Genomic DNA, 20,580 nt, shown 5'->3' on the forward strand with positions numbered 1-20,580 from the left:
TACACTTCCCCATTTTCAGAGGCTTAAAAGTAATTGAACAATTGACTGAAGTGGCTTCAAGTGAGGCCCATGGTCACAAAATACATTTTATTAAACAGTATCTCTGTATCATTGGTGTATTGCAAATTCCAGATATGCACTAAACATTTACAAAATCAGTGGGGGTATTTTATTTATGGATTAACCTCTAGTTCTTCATCATCACTGAAGTTTTAAGGCAGCTGTGGTGACACATCACACAAGAGTGAAATAAGAACTGTGAGCAATAAGCGAGTCCTGGGAATTCCTGGGTTCTCTGCACTTTGACACACAGACCTACTACACATAAACAGAAGCACACCACAGCCCCACGCTCCCACATGGCAGCTCTATCCTGAAGTTACAATATGACAGCATTGCAAAAGTCTTCTTTGAAGTCATCCCATGCCACAGAAAAGCTTAGTCCCTCTTAATAACTGATGTTAAAACTTCAGCACGGGGATCTGTGGCGTGTAGTCGGTCAGAAGAGAAACAATGAGGCCCTGAAAGACAGAAGACAGTTGTGATGGTCAGTTGAAAGAAAATTAAACTGGAGTTAAAAGGGGATTAAAACAAACTCAAACAGCACATTGTGCGTTAACATTTCAGCCCACCATGATGGTCCATTTTCTATTCTCTGCCTCCGAAAAAACGAGAGAACGGGATGAGTAGAACACCTGATCATCCACCTCCTCCATTTTCCGAGGGAGACAGTGCAGGAAGGTCCAGTCTGACTTGGCCACACTTCCTGTCTGTAACAGAAGGGCATCAAACCACGGGTAAGTGTTATCGTCCATGGAGTGTAAGGATTTTCAGGGATGTGACTTAGACTTTCCTTCCCTTCCTTGAACTTGTTTTCTTAATATGAAAGTATCTAACTGTGTATACTACAGGGAGTGCAGAATTATTAGGCAAATGAGTATTTTGTCCACATCATCCTCTTCATGCATGTTGTCTTACTCCAAGCTGTATAGGCTCGAAAGCCTACTACCAATTAAGCATATTAGGTGATGTGCATCTCTGTAATGAGAAGGGGTGTGGTCTAATGACATCAACACCCTATATCAGGTGTGCATAATTATTAGGCAACGTCCTTTCCTTTGGCAAAATGGGTCAAAAGAAGGACTTGACAGGCTCAGAAAAGTCAAAAATAGTGAGATATCTTGCAGAGGGATGCAGCAGTCTCAAAATTGCAAAGCTTCTGAAGCGTGATCATCGAACAATCAAGCGTTTCATTCAAAATAGTCAACAGGGTCGCAAGAAGCGTGTGGAAAAACCAAGGCGCAAAATAACTGCCCATGAACTGATGCCATGCCACTTGCCACCAGTTTGGCCATATTTCAGAGCTGCAACATCACTGGAGTGCCCAAAAGCACAAGGTGTGCAATACTCAGAGACATGGCCAAGGTGAGAAAGGCTGAAAGACGACCACCACTGAACAAGACACACAAGCTGAAACGTCAAGACTGGGCCAAGAAATATCTCAAGACTGGTTTTTCTAAGGTTTTATGGACTGATGAAATGAGAGTGAGTCTTGATGGGCCAGATGGATGGGCCCGTGGCTGGATTGGTAAAGGGCAGAGAGCTCCAGTCCGACTCAGACGCCAGCAAGGTGGAGGTGGAGTACTGGTTTGGGCTGGTATCATCAAAGATGAGCTTGTGGGGCCTTTTCGGGTTGAGGATGGAGTCAAGCTCAACTCCCAGTCCTACTGCCAGTTTCTGGAAGACACCTTCTTCAAGCAGTGGTACAGGAAGAAGTCTGCATCCTTCAAGAAAAACATGATTTTCATGCAGGACAATGCTCCATCACACGCGTCCAAGTACTCCACAGCGTGGCTGGCAAGAAAGGGTATAAAAGAAGAAAACTAATGACATGGCCTCCTTGTTCACCTGATCTGAACCCCATTGAGAACCTGTGGTCCATCATCAAATGTGAGATTTACAAGGAGGGAAAACAGTACACCTCTCTGAACAGTGTCTGGGAGGCTGTGGTTGCTGCTGCACGCAATGTTGATGGTGAACAGATCAAAACACTGACAGAATCCATGGATGGCAGGCTTTTGAGTGTCCTTGCAAAGAAAGGTGGCTATATTGGTCGCTGATTTGTTTTTGTTTTGTTTTTGAATGTCAGAAATGTATATTTGTGAATGTGGAGATGTTATATTGGTTTCACTGGTAAAAATAAATAATTGAAATGGGTATATATTTGTTTTTTGTTAAGTTGCCTAATAATTATGCACAGTAATAGTCACCTGCACACACAGATATCCCCCTAAAATAGCTAAAACTAAAAACAAACTAAAAACTACTTCCAAAAACATTCAGCTTTGATATTAATGAGTTTTTTGGGTTCATTGAGAACATGGTTGTTGTTCAATAATAAAATTATTCCTCAAAAATACAACTTGCCTAATAATTCTGCACTCCCTGTATACGCAGAAAAACTAAACTAAAACCATTTAAAACCAGTTTCAATAGGTGGTGACATGATGCATAAAAACAAAACTTTCTCAAAAACCATTTTTATACAGTTTTCTTGTCTTTATCCATCTTTATCTAAAAAAACAACAACAATACTTTTCCGTGATTTGTTATATATTCATGTATCATTAATACACATATACACACCCAAACATATAGCAAATAAATGATTTTTATCTGAAAAATATTAGTGTTTAAGAACAGGTAAAAAGGTGAGAGTAACTACTTGGCTGAAAGTTATGTCCTTCTTTACCTGCATAGAAATCTGGTATCCATGGAAGTCTTTTAGCCTCTTTTTCTTCTCCTCTTCCTGTCCCATACTGACCCAGGTGTCAGTGACCAAGACATTGCTGTCACGGGCAGCCTCCATGGGGTCAGAGGTCAGAATCAACTGAGTACCATGCTGAGACAGAATATAATATTATTTATTAACATTAACCTTGGCAGAATACTTGAAACTAGAAGACATTAATGGCAGGTTTTAGAGGACCTCACCTGTTTGGCGAGCCTGTGTGCCTCTTCAGTAACGCCCTTGTCTGGCTCGTACCCCTGAACACAAAGATATGACTTTATCTTACTGACACAAGAAGTGCGCAGATAAGAAGCTCAAGGCTGACTGCCTGCCTTTAACCTCAAACTACACAAAAACACATAAGATACAAAGACCAGAGTAAGAGAGAGATCACATGCATCCAATAGCGCAATAAGAAACCAACCTTCGGTGTAGCAACCTTAAGATGAACTCCGAGTTTGGCTGCAGTCATCATGAAGGAGTGGAGAACATTGTTGCCATCTCCAATCCAGCTCACCGTTAGACCATTAAGGGATCCGTAATGCTCCTGGATTTAAAGAAAACAGGTACTGCATGGTTATCAACTAGTGCATTAAAATTGCAGAATACCACAGGGTAAGAGTACCTGTAAGGTGAGGAAGTCAGCCAGAATCTGGATTGGGTGATACAGATCTGACAGTCCGTTAATGATGGGGATTGAAGCCTCCCTATCTAGCTCCTCCAGCGTCGAGTGCTTGTAAACACGAGCCAAGACAACATCACAGAATCCAGAGAGGACCCTGTTGTGAAAGATCAGACATGCACAAGGACTTTGTGGTTTATATACTGAGCCAGGAGGGAAATCTTGTTGAGAAAAACTGCGTTTCTTCTTCAGCAATTACATACAACAATGAAAATCATGAGGAGACTGCTATAGAAAAGGTTAAAGCCTGCAGCTGCTTTTATTTCCCTGAGATAAACCAACAGCTCACCTGGCTGTATCTGTGCAGCTCTCATTCACTCCCAGGTGGATGTCCTGTGAGGTAAGGAAGCAGGGGTGTCCACCCAGCAGAGAAAATCCTGGAGTTACAAGATTAAGGTACCTTTAGTTTCCCTAAAAGTCAACTAGTGCTTTAAAAAGTGTACTTAAAGTAAATGTGCAGGCAGGAATATATAGAGGAGTGCACACTAAGGGGAGTGTGGGGGTGGTGGAGAGGGGAAATGAGGAGTGCTGATCAGTGTTTTGGTGGGGGTTTGTACTGAAAGTCGCCTTTCAGCAGTTCTTTTGTGACTACATTAACAATGACTGCACTGAATGGCATTAGCCGGGCTCCTGCACAAGGATAGAGTTTTTTAATTTATGTAATTATTGGCTTAATGACCTTCCATGCAGTAAGACACCACTGACAACCATTTTACTTTTAATCCCTATAGGTAAAGCTACATTAGCATGTTTTCATCAGTGAAATAAAGCAAGCATTCATTCATACATGTCATCTATGTAAACAAAGACTGACTTTGGCCTGATGTGACAAGACCATATTACTCACTGTAGGGTGTAACTGTATGGATCTATGCCAATATTAAATCAAGAATGATTCAGTTAATCCATATAAATAATAAAAAAGCTGACTAAGAAATAAAAAGCTACAAAGCAAATATTGGGATGTATAATTGAAACAGTAATTATGGAAAAACTTCAACTTTCTGCCTCTGAAAAAATAAAACAAATAAAAATTTTGGGTTATTATCAAAAGATTGTGTAACTTATTAATTTCGCATCTTGACATAGTTAACTAAAAACGTCTAAATTGAACAAAATAACTTGAAAATTTTAAATTAAGGTTAAGAAAATTCCAAGTTTCGTTACGGTCGTCATGAAGGTGTGCAGTTATGGATAACAACAATGTTTTTGTGTGTGTTTTGTTGTTGTTTTTCCAATGGGAGAAAGCATCCATTATATGCATAAAGAAACACACAGCAAATTTCAGAATCACTTTCATTGCTCAATTTATACACAATAACAACCTAAATTTGTGACTTACAGAAAAAAAATGTTGTTTTTTTCCAGTGGTGGAAGCAAGTTTCCATTAATTTAACATAATATTAAATAAAAAAGAATGACTATAAGAAAAACCCCCTGAAATATATGAGTAACCAAACACATGAAAAATATAAAGATACACAAGCAAAACAAAATGAAGACTGAATCTGATTGAGATGCTGTGACGTGACCGTATAAAGGCGGCTCATGCTCAAAAACCCTCTAATGTGGCAGAATTACAACAATTCTGCAAAGATCAGCGGCCGAAATTCCTCCACGGTGCAGTGAAAGACTCATTGCCAGTTATCGCAAACACCTAATTTCAGTTGTTGCTACTAAAAGTGGCCCAACCAGTTATTAGGTTTTATTGGGCAATAATCTTTCATACAGGGTCATGTAGGTTTGGATTTTTTCCTCTTAACAAACACCTTTATTTAGAAATTGCATTTTGCGTTTACTTGCGTTATCTTTGTCTAATATTTAAATTTGTTTGATGAGCTGAAAAATTTAAATGTGACAAACAAAAAAATAGGAAATCAGAATAGGGGGACAAAAGCCTTTCCACACCACTACATATAGCAATGAAATATCTTGCCTCTGTCAAATCCCATACCCTGAGCCACGTCATGCATATGCTTGCATAGAAAAACTGACACCTGTTTCTGTGGACATTCTTGTTCTGGTGCTCCTCTTCTCAAATATCATTGCAATCGACTTTCCTTGTAGAAGAGGCAAATACTGAAATAGAAATGACTCTTAATTACACATCCAGAGACCACAGAGTACACCAACTATAAGTACTGAAGTTTTGCAATTAAAGTTAAATACCTGTTTTTCGTGCTTGATCCGATGCTTGAGGTCTCCGGAGACCCACAGCAGCTTCTTGATTTCATCTGAGCTGAAATCCTTCAGAGTCAGACAGCTGCGACCTTTTAAATTCACCGAGCCGAGGCAGGCGGCTCTGGCGCTGGAAAAGCAACGAATATATTTTATCTTTTATCACCCGCACCCTACTTTCACAGCTCTTCTTCCACATTCGGATTTATCTTACCCAAACGCTCGTGCTGAACAGCTGTGCAGAGATTGGAAATATCTGGAAAGCGGGCTTTTTGCAGCAGACAGCCTCAGAGGCATGGTGGCTCACGGTAAGTGCAGCGGGAGCGCAATGCTATGTGGATATTTCATCAGAGAGGAACAACTTCTGTATGCCTCCTGTGTTTCAGGTGTCCTGCCAAAAGTAGTTACCCCCGGCAAAAACTGTTTCCCAATCTACGAGAGCGCGCAAAGGAGGAGGAGCCACTTGCCCAGCTTCGTTTCTGTACGCTACTTGTCACTGATCTGCAATCCACGCAATAAAGCGTAAACCTGGAAAACAACAGACTCGATTCGTGAATGGATTTTAATACTAACTTCGTGACATTGTAATGTGCCGTGCGGAAGACTATTGAAGTAAGTGCTTCCCAGTATCTGCTGGGAATAGTTTGTCCAAACAAAGACGTTGATACTATGGTTTACATTTCTGTAATGCACATTAGCGGTGCTATCACGAAGGAGTTTATTTGCAAAATGAATCAGAGTATAACCAATAACCCCAGTAACTCTGGAGAGGATTTCTTCCTCCCAGCAAAGGTTATAGAGGGGTACAGATTTTATCAGGCTGTGTGGCAGCGTCTGCCAAAATGTGTGTCCTCTCCATCAATAATAAACGTTAGCAGAGTTTTTCTTTGACAATAAATAATTAAAAAAAAACAACCATATAAATATACACGTCTTTGTCAGTAACAGGGCTTTTCAAAAATTTGCAAGTCAGTTTTGGGCAACCTTTCGTAGGCCTATTCGACTCCAACATTGACACATTTTTCCAAAATCTTAGGTCACGTGGGTTTCCTCGTCAATTATTCAAATTAGTTCACGTTGTGCGCACGAACTGAAAACCCGAGTTCCTCTGAGCTAACGAGAAGATAACAATTTATTTTATAATCAACACCACAAGAGGATGGAACCAGACGAGTACAAGAGTTTGGTTGCAAATAAACTAAAAGGCGAGTATCCAGCGCTTTTCACGAAAAAAGAGAAATTTCTTCTCCGAAGAAAAGCTGCTATTTACGACATTGAAGGTAATAACAGCAACTTCGTAGCGTTTATAAACGTCATCAATACATATATTAACACACACACACACAATGGCAAAATGTGTAGTCTTAATTAGTCTTAATTAGCTTGACCTTTCTTTGACCTAAACAAAAACAAGAGAAGCCATTTCAAAGCGTTTCTACTGGCCAGGGATGTCATTGGACGTCAATAATTGGGTGGGTACTCAAAAGAAACTCTGTAATTCTACTACAGCTAACTTATTTTAAGATGAACACAGCAATGTTTCTGTATCTCTCAAATTAATTTACTGTTGTGTTTCTTACTGAATTGCTTTTGTTTTTGATTAGGTTTCCCAGTGTGCAGTTTGTCAGGCAAGTGCTGCAACAATTAATTAATGTAACTATGTTTTTCTTTTTAAGGTTTCTCAGCCATTTTAATTGGTTGGGATGGACATTATTGGGAAACCTACTGAAACCAACAGCGGACATCGGTATATTTGTGTTTTCATTGACTATTTCACAAAATGGCCACAAGCACACCCTTTGAGGTCGAAATCAGCCAAGGATGGGACAAACTGTCTCATAAAATTTGTCCACCAGTTCGAAGCACCAAAAAGGATTCTCAGTGACCAAGGCAAAAAATTTGTCAATTCTGTAAGTGCTTTAGTCTTTGGCAAAAATATTTGGACACATATTTGATTAACTTTTTGAAAATGGTTCCATTTCTGGTCTTTATAAATCTCTTTTTGAGATATTAGTATGACTGTTGTATATTTAAATTCTTATTGTAATGTGCTTATAGTCAGTGTATATTACTTGCTTTTGCAGCTCAACAGAAGGGTATGCAGATTGTTAAACATTAAAAGAAGCCTCTGCTCGTTCTATCACCCACAAACAATGGCTTGGCGGAGAGAATGAATGGCACCATTCAGAGGTAAATTGGAGTGCATGCAGCTTAATGCATAACATGTTATACTTTTATGGGATTCACTTCAACTAAAACATTAATGCATGACATTTAACTATTAAAAAATTAAAATGATCTTTCATATGAATGTTTTCCATGTGCTTTCATTGTCAGAGGCCTCTGTAAGGTTGTTGGTGACCATCCAGAATTGTGGGATGAGTATCTGGATGCTGTGATGTTTGGACCTTGGAACTAAAAAGCAAATGACCACCAAATCCTCACCATATTACCTGATATTTGGCAGAGAGGCTCATTATCCAGCCGAAATCCCAGAAGAGTATATGGTATGTCTTTCTGTCTGTGACAAACTACATGAAAATCCCACAAAGAACCTGTGTAAGTTTTTGAGGCACAGGCAGATCAGTTTCAATACATGCATGCATAAAAGCACTACACCACTGAATATTTTTATGGATTGTTCCATCCCCCAATAAGTTTTCTTCATGTACAATCAATCCCAAGATAGACTGAAGCTGTACCAGAAACGCATAACTCACAAATGGCACCCTTACAAACTCCAGCTACTGCAGCATCTCAACGAGGATGACCCAGATCAGCGCACACATAATGCACACTACTGTTTTTTAAATAACTTTTACAAATGAAAACTAAAATCACTACACTAATAAAGTGTTACCTTTAGGGGTCATAACAACCATCTGCCTCTCTTCATCGGCAGTGAGGCGGTGGAGAGGGTGACTGTGACCGAGGACCTGTCCTGGGGCAACCATATCACCTCAGTTGCACGGAAGGCCCAACAGCGCCTCTACTACCTGAGGAGACTGCGGAGCGCACACATTCCCAGATCTCTGATGTTGAACTTCTACAACTGTGCCATCAGCAGCGTTCTGACGTATGGATTTCTAGTAGTGGTTCCCCAGCTGCACCAAGGCCGATCAGCAAGCACTCCAGCGGGTGGTGAAAGAAGCTGGCAGAATTATTGGAACAAGTCTGCCAGAGATCAGTAATATCTTCCCCACTCGCTGTCTGAGGAGGGTGCACAGTATCCTGCGGGACCAACATCACCCTGCGCGCCACCTTTTCCATCTGCTGCCCTCAGGGAGAAGGTACAGGTCTATACAGGCCAGAACATCCAGACTGGCCAACAGCCTGTATCCACAGGCTGTGAGGCTCCTGAACTCTCTGCCCCCCTCTCACGGACAATAACCATATCCAACTTCTTAATAGCAATGAACTGGTCTGCATTGGTGCATCATATCTTTATTCTCTTCCCCCTCCTGCCCCCCCCTCTTTCTTAAATAGATAACTATCATATCTGATATCATATCTCACAGTACAATAATATTGAATGGGTTGCATTGTTGTATTTTGTCATGTTTCTCAGGTCTTTGTCTGAATTTCTACGAACATTATTGCTAAGGATTGTCTTATTGCATTGGAGTCACACTGGGTTAAATATGTACACTTGGGTTTTAAGGGGTATTTATTATTTTCTTCTTTTTTTTGGGTTGTATGGAAGCCCCAAACGCAATTTCATTGTTCTTGACAATGACAATAAATAAATACTAAAATACTAAATACCTTGGGACACTACCTGGCTCATCAGCATAATCCATTCCTTTGTTCAAGGCCGATTTCAGCAATCTTTTTAAAAGACAAGTCTCTTTAAGGTCTCTGGCTTCCCTGGCTACCTTGTCTTTAAAACTCGTGTTCCATTTTTCCAGGAACCTGGAAAAAATTCGACAATTTTAAGCCAAACAACTGTTTTAATCTGTGGATTATACATATGAACTACATAAAATACTGGACTCTTTCACACACCTCACATCTCCACACGCACTCTGGTTTTTCCTTTTGCACGCTTCTTATAATTTATCATTTCTTTTTATTAATAATTTCTTACATAAACTGTTATTTGCACATCTTACTGTAAATTTCTAAGTTAAAGCTGTAATTTTTTGTAGTAATCTGTAAATATTACTGTCAATTCTATAATTTAATGGTCGGGCATTGCACAGCAATAACCATTTCACCTCATGTCATACTGTGTATGGTTGTGTGTGTGTGTGTGTGTGTGACAAATAAAATTTGATTTTGAAATTTGAATTGGAACTCCAGACAGCTGGGCAGCCCAGCACCTGAGGGCTCTGGGACACACACCATCAGGGCCAGCAGCTTTACTGGAATGGAGTCTGCCCAGTTCCCTTGTGATTTCATCTGCTGAGAGGGACAAAGAGAGACAGGCTGAGGGGGCAAGACAGGGGGGAGGAAAATGGAGAAGATCGGAAGAGCTGGGAGTGGAGACAGAAGACGCAGGCAGATTTAGTTTGTTTGCACATTCAACGTCCCCATCTATTCCCACACCTTTCTTTTGTCTCTGGCCAGTAATGGCCCACATTCCCTTCCACACCTCCCTGGTGTTGTTTTCTTGGAGTTTGCTTTCCAGCTTCTTTCTGTAAGACTCCTTTCCCTCAGCAATCTTGGCTTTAAGCTCCTTCTGCACCAGTTTCAACTGTTCTTCGTCCCTGTTTCTAAAAGCTGTCTTTTTCTTGTTCAGTACAGCTTTAATGTCTTTGGTTACCCAAAGTTTATTGTTGGGGAAGCAGGGAATATTTTTTGGGGGGAACAATAATATATAATAAAATAAAATGACCGTAATGCAGCATCTTCCTGTGGCTAAGCCTCTTCCTGCCTCTCTCTCTTTCCCCCTCTCTCTCACCTGTCCTCCTGGGTTTGATCTACCTAATCAGCAGGGAGCCGCAGGGTGAGGAGGTGTGAGGGAGACAGCCAGCAGTGAAAATGACCGGGCAGACCGATGTCGACATACCGGGTGAGCCTTGCTACATATTATAAAGCCCTCGGCTTCATGCACACCTAATCATACCTAACACAGGCCCCATTTTGCTCACGGTTAGCATGTTTCTATTTCTGTCAGCCTGCTGATACTTAAATGGCTTGAGCTCTGACAGCAGGCTTGGCTGGGATTTAGTGGGTGTTAAGTTCGGGAAGTACTTAAACTTTCTGTCCCTGGGCTTTCTAGAGATGAATCACAGACAGCAATGTGCAAAATTCTTGAACCGCTTCTCACCTAAAACCATTTCTTTAAGCAATAGTTCTCTTTAGGACACTGGCTGCTGTTTCATTTATTTTCAGTCCAGTCTCTATGCCTGACCGTTTTCAGGGGGATATTTTAATTTTTATTTGTTTGTTTGTTATTGTTGTTAAGCCAGTTAACACTGACTTATGAAACACAAGCATTAAAAAGACACCTAATTTAACAGCTTGTCATAAAACACAATTTGTTCCCATTTCTTTAGCACCTTAAATCATATAAAAAATGTCAAAGAAAACATATTTGATAGGCATGAAACAGTATTGTTGCAACCACAAGATGATTCCTAAAGAGCTATTTGTCAAAAACCTAAAAAAGATCTTATCATGGTGTGCAGTGTGTTCTTAAAAATTTGAGGAAACTTTACAGTTGTAAGATAAAAGAAGGTAGCAGGCTTAATAACCATCTACAGAAGATAAGCAGTATCTGAAAATCATGTCCTTAAGAAATCCAGCAAAGACCTGACACAGGAACTGAGAGATGCATCTGCCCTTCAGCTGATCCATTTACTGTTCACTGAAGTCTCATCAAAAATATTCTCGGTGGAAGGGTGGCTGTCAAGAAGCCATTATTAAAGAAGTGAAACCAGGAGAAAAGGCTGAGGTCAAATTGCAAAATAATTGGTCTGGCAGCAGCTCTTATGCAGTGATGAATCCAAATTTGAAATTTCTGGTTCAAATAATTGCCAAAATACAGAGGAGGTCAGGAAAGAGGTACAACCATCTGTAAAACCCTGTGTGAACCCTGTGTCATGGTTTGGGGCTGTGAGAGTTCAGACTGTGTTTAAGAATAAAGGTGGTCTAATATCAACTTTCAAGCTTGTAAGAATTACACAGACTTGTTTTTTTGCCTTATAATGGTGTATTTCCATGTATGTTTGCATGTTTCAATAGATAACTGCACCTCTTTCCCATTTTCATAGCGAAATATATATTACAAAAAAGAGAGGTCGCTGAAGACCTTTGCACAGCTCTGTATTTGTCCATCTGTTACCAGAAACAGGAGCAATTTTCACATTTGGAAGGACCAGCTTCGCTAATAATGTTCCCAGCAAGTTCTGGCTGAAGAATGACCATCCAAAGAAAACGTCATGTGGCGGAGAGCACTCTGCTGTTATCACAGGTACACTGTATGTATATTTTAGTAATGAAAGCTGACATTGTTCACTAATAACATTCTTTTTGTGCCTGCAATGGCGTTACAGAAAATGGGAGGTTGCTGATGTTTGGTGGCAACACATGGGGCCAGCTGGGGTTGAGAATTAAGCCTAGTGCCAGGAAACCAACCTCTGTGAAAGGTTAGTATTTTCACCGTGGCTGGGTCATATTGCATCAAACTAGTTATTTTTTGTGTAAAGCATAAAAAACCCACATCACAAAATAAGCCCACATGACTTTTTTTGTTAATCTAAGCCCCAAAATATAGAGTACAGTGCAATACAGTTTTATATACTGGGATCTTTATAATTAGAGCTATTTGTATCTATTCAAGCTATTTTGTTATATTTTGTAACTTATATATTACTTGTATGTAACCAGTTGTGTTGTATTGTTACTGTTCTTACTGTCTTGGAGCAAATGTGACCACATAGCTTCCTCTGGTATTGTGATTCTAATCACAGAAAATACAAAGAAATTTGAATTATTTTTAATTGTTAACTAATGACCAGAACAAGAATTTGTTAGTCCATTAACAAGAAGATAATTGTGGTATTTTGAAGCCATTTTACTCACTATAATTACTGCATTTCCTTTCCAGCCTTGAAATCTGAGAAGGTGAAGCTTGCAGCTTGTGGGAGAGACCACACAATTGTTTGCACATGTGAGACAATAAACAAATATATAATTACATGTGAGAGATGTTTCCATGAACACTGTTGTCCTCAAAATGAGTATACTTGTATATTTAGTTCATGGCAGTGTATACAGTGCAGGTAGCAACCAGGACGGGCAGCTGGGTTTAGGCCATTGTGACAAGTCTACATACTTTCACCTGCTCCGCCCCTTCTGCGACTGGGCACCAATCAAAATGCTTTCTGCAGGATGCAACACCTCAGCCGCCTTAACAGGTTTGAACAATGACGATATAATAAGTTTCTCTGCTAGAAAAGATGATCTGGGCATATGTAAAGTGTATGTACGTATGTGTGTTGGTAGAGGATGGGAGGCTGTTCATGTGGGGGGACAACTCTGTGGGTCAGATTGCTTTTGGGGACGAGGGATTTGCTGCAGAACCCAGAGAGGTCCACGTTGGAGAAGCAGTCATATGGGTGTCCTGTGGGTATAAGCACTCAGCTTTTGTGACAGGTACAACGCAGTCCAGCCACATGCATCACTGCGGTAGGTCCAATGTTAAATGAACCAGTCTTCAATACTTGTGTCATTTATTGTGTTGGATTTGTCCCAGTTTATGGTCGTCTCTACACGTTTGGTGAGAGTGCGAATGGAAGACTCGGTCTTCAGGAGGAGCAGCTGGCCAATCACAGAATTCCTCAGCAGGTGCAGGGAGTCCTGGGTCATGTCACCCGAGTGTGCTGTGGAGGAGAGCACACAGTGGTCCTCACAGGTATGTTAACAATTTTTTATTTTTAAAGAAAAGCATAAAACATCTGTGAAAGGAGCTGGTTAAACAGCGATGGAAAAGGTATTCAGGTCTTTAACTTAAGCAAAAGTATCAGTGTGCCTGATAATGATTTTCACATTTGCAAAACCGTCTATCAGGAGCCTTGGTGTTAGTATTGACTCAGCTCTGACTTTGGATGCCCATGTAAAATCTCTGGTTCACTCCTGTTTTTATCACTTGAGAAACATTGCTAAGCTGAGTCCCATTGTATCGCGCTCCGAATTAGAAATTGTCATTCATGCATTTGTTTCATCTCGTCTGGACTATTGTAATTCTTTGTTTACTTGTTTATGTAAAGCCTCTTTGGAGCGTCTGCAAGTTGTTCAGAACGCTGCTGCAAAGCTTCTGACCAAGTCCTCCAAGTTTTCCCATGTCACACCCCTGCTGATTCAGCTGCACTGGCTCCCCGTTAAATTCAGAATCCAGTTTAAGGTTTTGACCTTGACTTTCAGGGCTCTGCATGGACAAGCACCAACATATATAAGTGAACTTTTACATCCATACATTCCCAGCAGGTCCCTGAGGTCATGTGACCAGGGCTTGCTTGCTGTCCACACACGAGGCTGAAAACAAAAGGCGACAAAGCTTTTGGAACTGTGGCCCCCAGATTGTGGAACTCTCTCCCTTTGAGCCTGAGATCTGTGGACTCAGTGGTCGCTTTTAAAAAACAGCTAAAAACCCATCTTTTTAAACTTGCTTTTGTTGATTTTTATTTTTAGGTTTTAGCTTCTGTGAAGCACTTTGTGATTTTTATCTTGAAAGGTGCTATATAAATAAAATTTTACTTACTTCTTACTTATATTATGGAAAAAATAAGGAGAAAATACTATCGCTTTTACTGTATGCATTAATATGTATGCAACATTTAATGTCAGCTGATCAAAGTACGGCTGATTTTAACTGTAAAACACACGTGGTGATCACATCGTGTTTCCTTCTTTAAAATCTGCCACAGAACTCAACTTGTTTGATTATATTAGACACTTTAAGGGACAGAATAAGTGATCTCAGCTCAAATGTAGCACAGACACAATGAAGAAGGACATCAAAATAAATTCCCCTGAGAATAGTGCTCTTGTACAGTAGTTGAGTAAATGTACTATATATCGCTTTGAATCAAAAGGGTTCTTTCCCTCTGTCTGCTTTGCTGTGCCAGAGAAGAACGTGTACACATTCGGCAGAGGTCAGTACGGTCAGCTGGGCCACGGAACCTTTCTGTTTGAGGTTCATTTGCCAAAAGCACTGCAGCACTTTTGTAACAGCAAGGTCAGACACATCGCGTGTGGAGAGAACCACACAGCTGTGGTCACAGGTAAGCCATCTTTGAAGGTCATTGTGACTTTAAAAGTAGCATTGCCCATTCACCTTTTTAGATGTCCATGCATGTTTTATATATGAAAGCATATAAAGGCCAATAATAACTGTTTTATTGGAATATAATATATCGTTAGCTTCATAGCATAAGTGCCTAAGTCATTTTTTGGTCAAATTGAGATTTTTGCCTAACTTTACTCCCCTACCACTGCTGCATCATCCTGTCCGTCTGAAACACAAAACACAAAAAAATGACTTAGGCACTTATGCTATGAAGCTAACGATATCTACAAGATTTAAGGAAGGAATTATTTAACCCTCTACTGCATGACTTTTTAATTTTGGGGGAAAAAAATATTTCTCCCTATTTTGGGGGAGCTTTAGGGTCCCTAATAATATATCAATCATAAAATTTGACACCCTGCCCCCCCCCCAAACAGATATTGGTTTGTTGCTTCAAGGCAACACTGTGCAACAAGGGTAGTAAAATGCCAAGTTATTCTATAATAAGTTGTATTAGTACAACAAGGATGAACAAATAAATAAACAACAAATAAACAATGTAAACATTTCACAAAACAATAAAACACCAAAATACATCCAACATTTGACCCTAACCCCATGCACGTGCGCGCGCGCACATGCACGCACACACACACACACACACGTTGTGTTTCCATCACTTTTGGGGACATTACATTAACTTACATTAATTTCCTGGAGACTTATCCTGACTCTACCCATCACAAGTCCCTGCCTGAACCTTACCCTAACCCTGACTCAAGCCTTCACCCTAAAATTGAATGATTTACCTTGCAATTTGTCCCCATAAAGTAGGCGAGACCTCACAATATGAGTGTGTAAACAAATTTGTGTCCCCACAACAATAAGTAATACATGACCACACACACTGACACCCACACAGCAATATTGGTATGGCAGGGATCAGGCCCACACAATGTGCTTACACATGGCCCACATACCGCAAAGAATGACGGCCCTTTGGTGGCCCAGACCTGGTTTGCCAGAGGTGGCCCACACATGGGCCAGCACAAGGCCAGTTTCAGACACCCTGGTGTCCTGTGCTGGCCCATGTGTGGATTACCTCTGGCAAACCTGATCTGGGCCACCAAAGGGCCGTTATTCATTGCGGTATGTGGGCCATCTGTAGGTGGTGTGCAGCCACGGGCCAGTTGTAGACACACTGCTGGCCCTGTGCTGGCCCAGAACGGTTTCAGCTCTGGCCCCAGATGTCAGCATAATGTGTACCTTAATCAAGCCATGCAATAACAACATGTGCCAGAACATGCAAAACAGTGCAAAAGTAACATGCCGAAACTCTGTTCAGACAGTGAATGGACTGATTTTTATGTAGCGCTTTTCTACTCTCCCAGATTACTCAAAGTGCCGGCTTGATACCAGATCCTGGCCAGACCTGCTTGCTATGTGGGCACTAACACACACACAGACACAGTTACTTTACCAACTGACCCCTGAGCTCCTAAGTGTCCCTCAAACCTCATTCAGGGATCCACTCCTCTACTTCACTGTCACTCCCTGAAAGCTCACTGTCCTCACTTTCTGAGGACAGAAAGTGCACATTCCCTTGGTTTCCTTGCATAAAAAGGTTTTTACATCCATGTCCTGTAATTATGAGTAGATTGTAAAGTAAAAAACATTGACTATGATCATATAAATGCACACAAACACATCTCTACACACATATCCAAATGCATTATATTGCCTGAAAAAAATTGGGCTAACTGCGCAGTGTTGCCTTGAGGCAACGAATGAAAATGAAAAAAGTAGAACAAACAATGAAATGTGCTTCTTAACATATTCATGCACATACAAGTATTTTTCAATATACATTTATTTCACTATAAACATGTAAAATAGTGATCTTTATCATGCTTCCTAATGGAGATGTCTCCCATGTAGTGCAGCTTGCACTACATTGGTTTGTTGCCTCAGGGCAAGTAGAGGGTTAAAAAAGTTTTTCTGTGATAAGTTCAAGAAACATTCATGAAACAAACTTCTTTAGGACATATGACTTGTGTACCACGCATAATTAAACACGCAGCAACAAACCTGTAATCAGGTTAAAAGTACCATTAGTGAGAGGTAAATAAAACAAATTAATTGATGATGAAGACAAAGTGGAATCTTTTTTTCCCCCATCCAGCATAAACATGTCACTGAGGTGCTGTTTAATCACACAGCAGCCAGTCTGCCACTGTGAGGTGTTCAAATGCAAGTTCAGCAACTCACAAGCTTTCTCTAGAATTTCCTAAAGTGACTAATTTCATAAACTTTCTCAGATGTTGTCTGCCTCTAGAGGTATTCAGTTGATTATCACCACATGTGAGTCAGTTTTCAAGGAGGTAGATAAATCAAAGTTTTGTCAGTTAACTAAATGATAAATCTAATTTCAGCCAAACAATGTACTAAAAACCAATATTCAGTATTCAAACTTTTCATTCAGTATGTGCATTTAAAAAGGGAATTAAATAAAAATCAAGGATTTTGTTGTTTATAAAATGCGTTAAAAGCAAAACGACTTCAGCCAGGATAGAAAACCTTCAGTCTGTGTTTGATGCATTTATCCTCCCCCCTGCTCCACAGACAGTGGGCTGCTGTACACGTTTGGTGATGGTCGTCATGGAAAACTCGGGTTAGGGGAGGAAAACTTCATCAACCAGTTCAGCCCGACACTCTGCACACGTTTTCTTCAGTACGCTGTTCAGTCAGTAAGTGAAGGTGATGTGAAGGGCTTTAAAAGTAATCTTCATAATCAGTCAACTCCCTCCAAAAAGGCCATAAAATGTATGAGAGGCACCACAGCTTGTAACAGGAAGCCTACTACAGCAGGATGTATCCACAGCACCATCAGTGATCGATAACAGAATATTCTTCACCAATCACCCCAGGAAGAGCAGCTGAAGCTGTGCTCACAGCCAGCACCTGGATACTTTCAGAGATCAGCCTTTAAATGAGTAATGAGCTCTGAATGGATCGTGTAGTGTCACATCATATCGCCTTTCTTTGCATACTGCAGGCTTTCCCCTATTTGGCAGCTGATTGTTCATAGGGAGCAGTATTCTTAGATACGTCAGAGGTAAACTTCTCTCAAAGTAAGGGAAAACGTAATCTCGAAAACAATCTTGCTGTAGCCTTGAGGGAGTAATATCCTGTATGTCAGCAGGTAAATGAGTGAAGCGCAGACTGAGAGTGAATCAGCTAAATGTAACAAAGATGTTTTCTTGTGTCCTCTCCCCGTCAGGTGTCGTGCGGTGGTCACCACATGCTGGTCCTGGCTACACCCAGGCCAGCAGAGAGCCAAGAAGCGGTGCCAGAGAAGGATGTCTTAATCGCAGACTACTTTCTGGAGTCAAGTTTTACCAAAATCATCTTTAAAAACAAGTTCATCAGTCCAACTCCACCATCACCACTCTCAGCCCTCTCAGCCCGGGCACGCCACCGAGACAGAGTGAGACCCCTCAACTTACTGCTCATTTTTAAAACACTTAATTCAATTCAATTTTATTTATACAGCGCCAGATCACATCAACAGTTGCCTCAAGGAGCTTTATATTGTAAGGTAGACCCTACAATAATTGTTTTTTATGTTATAGTTTAATTCATGGAAATAAGTTACCCAAACCTATTTGGCCCTGAATGAAAAAATGATCGCCCCCTAAACCTAAGAACTGGTTGTGCCACACTTGGGCAGCAAGAACTGCATTCACGTATTTGTGATAACTGGCAATAAGTCTTTTACATCTCTGCAGAGGGATTTTAGCCCACTCTACTCTGCAGGATGTTTTTTTTTATTCAGCCACATTGGAGGGTTTTTTTCTAGCATTTTGGATCTCCATTGGATTTCAGTCTTGATGGTTCTCAAGATGTTTTTTGGCAAAAGTGAGACGAACCTTTGTGTTGTTTTAGATCAGCAGTGGTTTTCTCCTTGGTGCTCTCCAATGGATGGATCAGACTTCCAAAAAAATGTGGTTGACCACAGTTAATTCATGATTCAACAAGGGTGCAGATTACTTTTTCACACAGGGCCAGGCATGTTTAGATATCTTTTTTCCTTAATGAATTTAAAAAGTGCATTTTGTAATTAGTCAGGTTATCTTTGTCTAATATTAAATTGTATTTGAGGACCTGAGTGTGATAAACATGCAAGCATGTTGAAAAAAGAAATCAGTAAAGGTGCTGGGGTGGAATTGATTTTTTTCTTTTCTTTTTTATTTGACCTGTGCAGTCATGAAACAGGTATTTAAGTGTATTTTATGCGATAATAAAACGTTAAACATTTGAAACCCATGCTTGCAGAACCCCTTGGAAAACTTTTATGACCTGTATTATATCAATAGGGGGCAGTGTTGCACCACACTGCAAATCTGCCACTGGTTGCTGACGCTCCATAGATACATTTCCAAACTTAAACTCGAGAATCTCGTTTCCTATTTTTCAGGTTCGTTCTGTGGAGTTGTTTGGGGATAAGTTTCAGAGCCTCCCACGGCTTAACTCTGACTTTCTCAACACATCTCGGCAAACATCCAGAAATTCCCTAACTCTGAAAACCCTTTCAAATGATGCTACTACCCCTTCATCATCCCCTAAACCAAAATCAGAGGTGACAGGAAGCCCACTTCTCTCCCCCAGATCTCGATCCATATCCCCTCAGAGTCCTCTGTTATCCTCTAAGGCATCAACCCCACATTCACAATCATCATTCACGCTTCAAAGTAAAGCATCCACGTCTGCTTCTTCTAAGTCTAAATGCAAAAAGGTGCCCTCTCCTTTGCTTTTACCAAAGTCTATAACAAAATTAAACCCCAGCAGTCCTGTAGCTACTAAAATGACTGCAAAGCCTAGACTAAACCGAGCAGCAGCCACTAAGAAGCCTCTAAGTAACAAATTCTCATCTCCTGTGCCACCTAAAGAGCCCTACACCCCGACTAGACCCCCCAGTAATGTTTTCATTAAAAATCTAAAGGAGGAAGAACATCCTGCCCCAACACAAACAGGTACTTGAATTCTATGGTTTCAACAAGTGGCAATAAATGTTATAGCCAGCTTTTAGCTGATGCTTGAGCGGGTTTAAGCTGTTTAACCTAATTTTGTCTGTTATTTCAGAAAATGTTAAGAGACAAATAATCACTGAAGAAGTGGAGGAGAAAGAAGTCTTTTCACCATATATGGTGAGAGAAGACATTTTTGATGGCTCATTATGCGATGGTTTCTCTTAGATAGAGCAGATAAATACAGTATAGTCCACAGAGTCTCAAATGTAGAGTGAGACGACTGTTATTTTCCTCTTCTGGCTTCTTCTCTCTGGTTTGGATTAAATGCACTGCAGGGCAGGAAGCAGCAACGTAGAACACTCTGACTTTTTCCAGGAAATGTGCATACATCAGCATACGTGCTGTGTATACTGTATGTCTGTGTGTTCTTGCAAGCACGTGTGTGTGTGTGTGTGTGTGTGTGTGTGTGTGTGTGTGTGTGTAAAGAAATTTTCCACTTGGTAAAACAATGAAGAAAAATATAAAATTGAATATCTCTAATGAATCTTCATCAGCCAGTTTCAGATATTTGGACAGCTTCTGCTGATACACAAATTTGTTTGGGCTCCAGCCCCTAGATGCACAAACACAAACACACACACACACACACACACACACACACACA

The 20,580-nt window shown here is 40.5% G+C and overlaps 2 protein-coding genes and 1 long non-coding RNA gene across 3 annotated transcripts in view; 2 read left to right on the top strand and 1 right to left on the bottom strand.

Moving 5' to 3' along the window:
* Window positions 1-32: 32 nt before the first annotated feature.
* Window positions 33-6,086, bottom strand: otc (ornithine transcarbamylase). Its single transcript, XM_005945852.3, has 10 exons — window positions 5,866-6,086; window positions 5,643-5,781; window positions 5,471-5,552; window positions 3,763-3,850; window positions 3,417-3,570; window positions 3,216-3,338; window positions 2,995-3,048; window positions 2,753-2,902; window positions 633-770; window positions 33-521 (listed from the first exon to the last, which is right to left on the bottom strand). The coding sequence occupies exons 1-10, from the start codon at window positions 5,946-5,948 to the stop codon at window positions 462-464; spliced, it is 1,071 nt and encodes a 356-aa protein (XP_005945914.1). The 5' UTR covers window positions 5,949-6,086; the 3' UTR covers window positions 33-461.
* A 7-nt stretch (window positions 6,087-6,093) lies between these two features.
* LOC102311656 lies at window positions 6,094-8,597 on the top strand. The gene is made up of 5 exons (XR_006052916.1): window positions 6,094-6,263; window positions 7,328-7,561; window positions 7,736-7,841; window positions 7,989-8,158; window positions 8,554-8,597. It is a non-coding gene; the product is annotated as an uncharacterized LOC102311656 (long non-coding RNA).
* A 1,505-nt stretch (window positions 8,598-10,102) lies between these two features.
* The window catches only part of rpgra (retinitis pigmentosa GTPase regulator a), a 15,989-nt gene continuing 5,511 nt past the window's right edge, over window positions 10,103-20,580 (top strand). The window contains exons 1-12 of the mRNA XM_042213647.1: window positions 10,103-10,665; window positions 11,944-12,069; window positions 12,152-12,244; window positions 12,706-12,768; window positions 12,857-13,015; window positions 13,104-13,253; window positions 13,354-13,512; window positions 14,726-14,881; window positions 17,509-17,633; window positions 18,167-18,373; window positions 19,364-19,919; window positions 20,029-20,093. Of these exons, the coding sequence (XP_042069581.1) occupies window positions 10,635-10,665; window positions 11,944-12,069; window positions 12,152-12,244; window positions 12,706-12,768; window positions 12,857-13,015; window positions 13,104-13,253; window positions 13,354-13,512; window positions 14,726-14,881; window positions 17,509-17,633; window positions 18,167-18,373; window positions 19,364-19,919; window positions 20,029-20,093 (1,890 nt within the window). The 5' untranslated portion in view covers window positions 10,103-10,634. The remainder of the gene's footprint in view (window positions 10,666-11,943; window positions 12,070-12,151; window positions 12,245-12,705; window positions 12,769-12,856; window positions 13,016-13,103; window positions 13,254-13,353; window positions 13,513-14,725; window positions 14,882-17,508; window positions 17,634-18,166; window positions 18,374-19,363; window positions 19,920-20,028; window positions 20,094-20,580) is intronic.

This window comes from Haplochromis burtoni, unplaced genomic scaffold, assembly GCF_018398535.1.
Source record: "Haplochromis burtoni strain Fernald_Lab_line unplaced genomic scaffold, NCSU_Asbu1 Contig_462, whole genome shotgun sequence".
NCBI classification, from domain to species: Eukaryota; Metazoa; Chordata; class Actinopteri; order Cichliformes; family Cichlidae; genus Haplochromis; species Haplochromis burtoni.

What these genes read in the sequence shown, in the direction of transcription:
- otc (XM_005945852.3), bottom strand. Translation starts at nt 5,948, where the DNA reads ATGCCTCTGAGGCTGTCTGCTGCAAAAAGCCCGCTTTCCAGATATTTC. An exon ending in AGCTGCACAGATACAGCCAG is followed by an intron (nt 3,571 to 3,762) that starts GTGAGCTGTTGG and finishes CTTTCACAACAG; the next exon opens with GGTCCTCTCTGGATTCTGTG. An exon ending in GATACCAGATTTCTATGCAG is followed by an intron (nt 771 to 2,752) that starts GTAAAGAAGGAC and finishes CTTCTGTTACAG; the next exon opens with ACAGGAAGTGTGGCCAAGTC.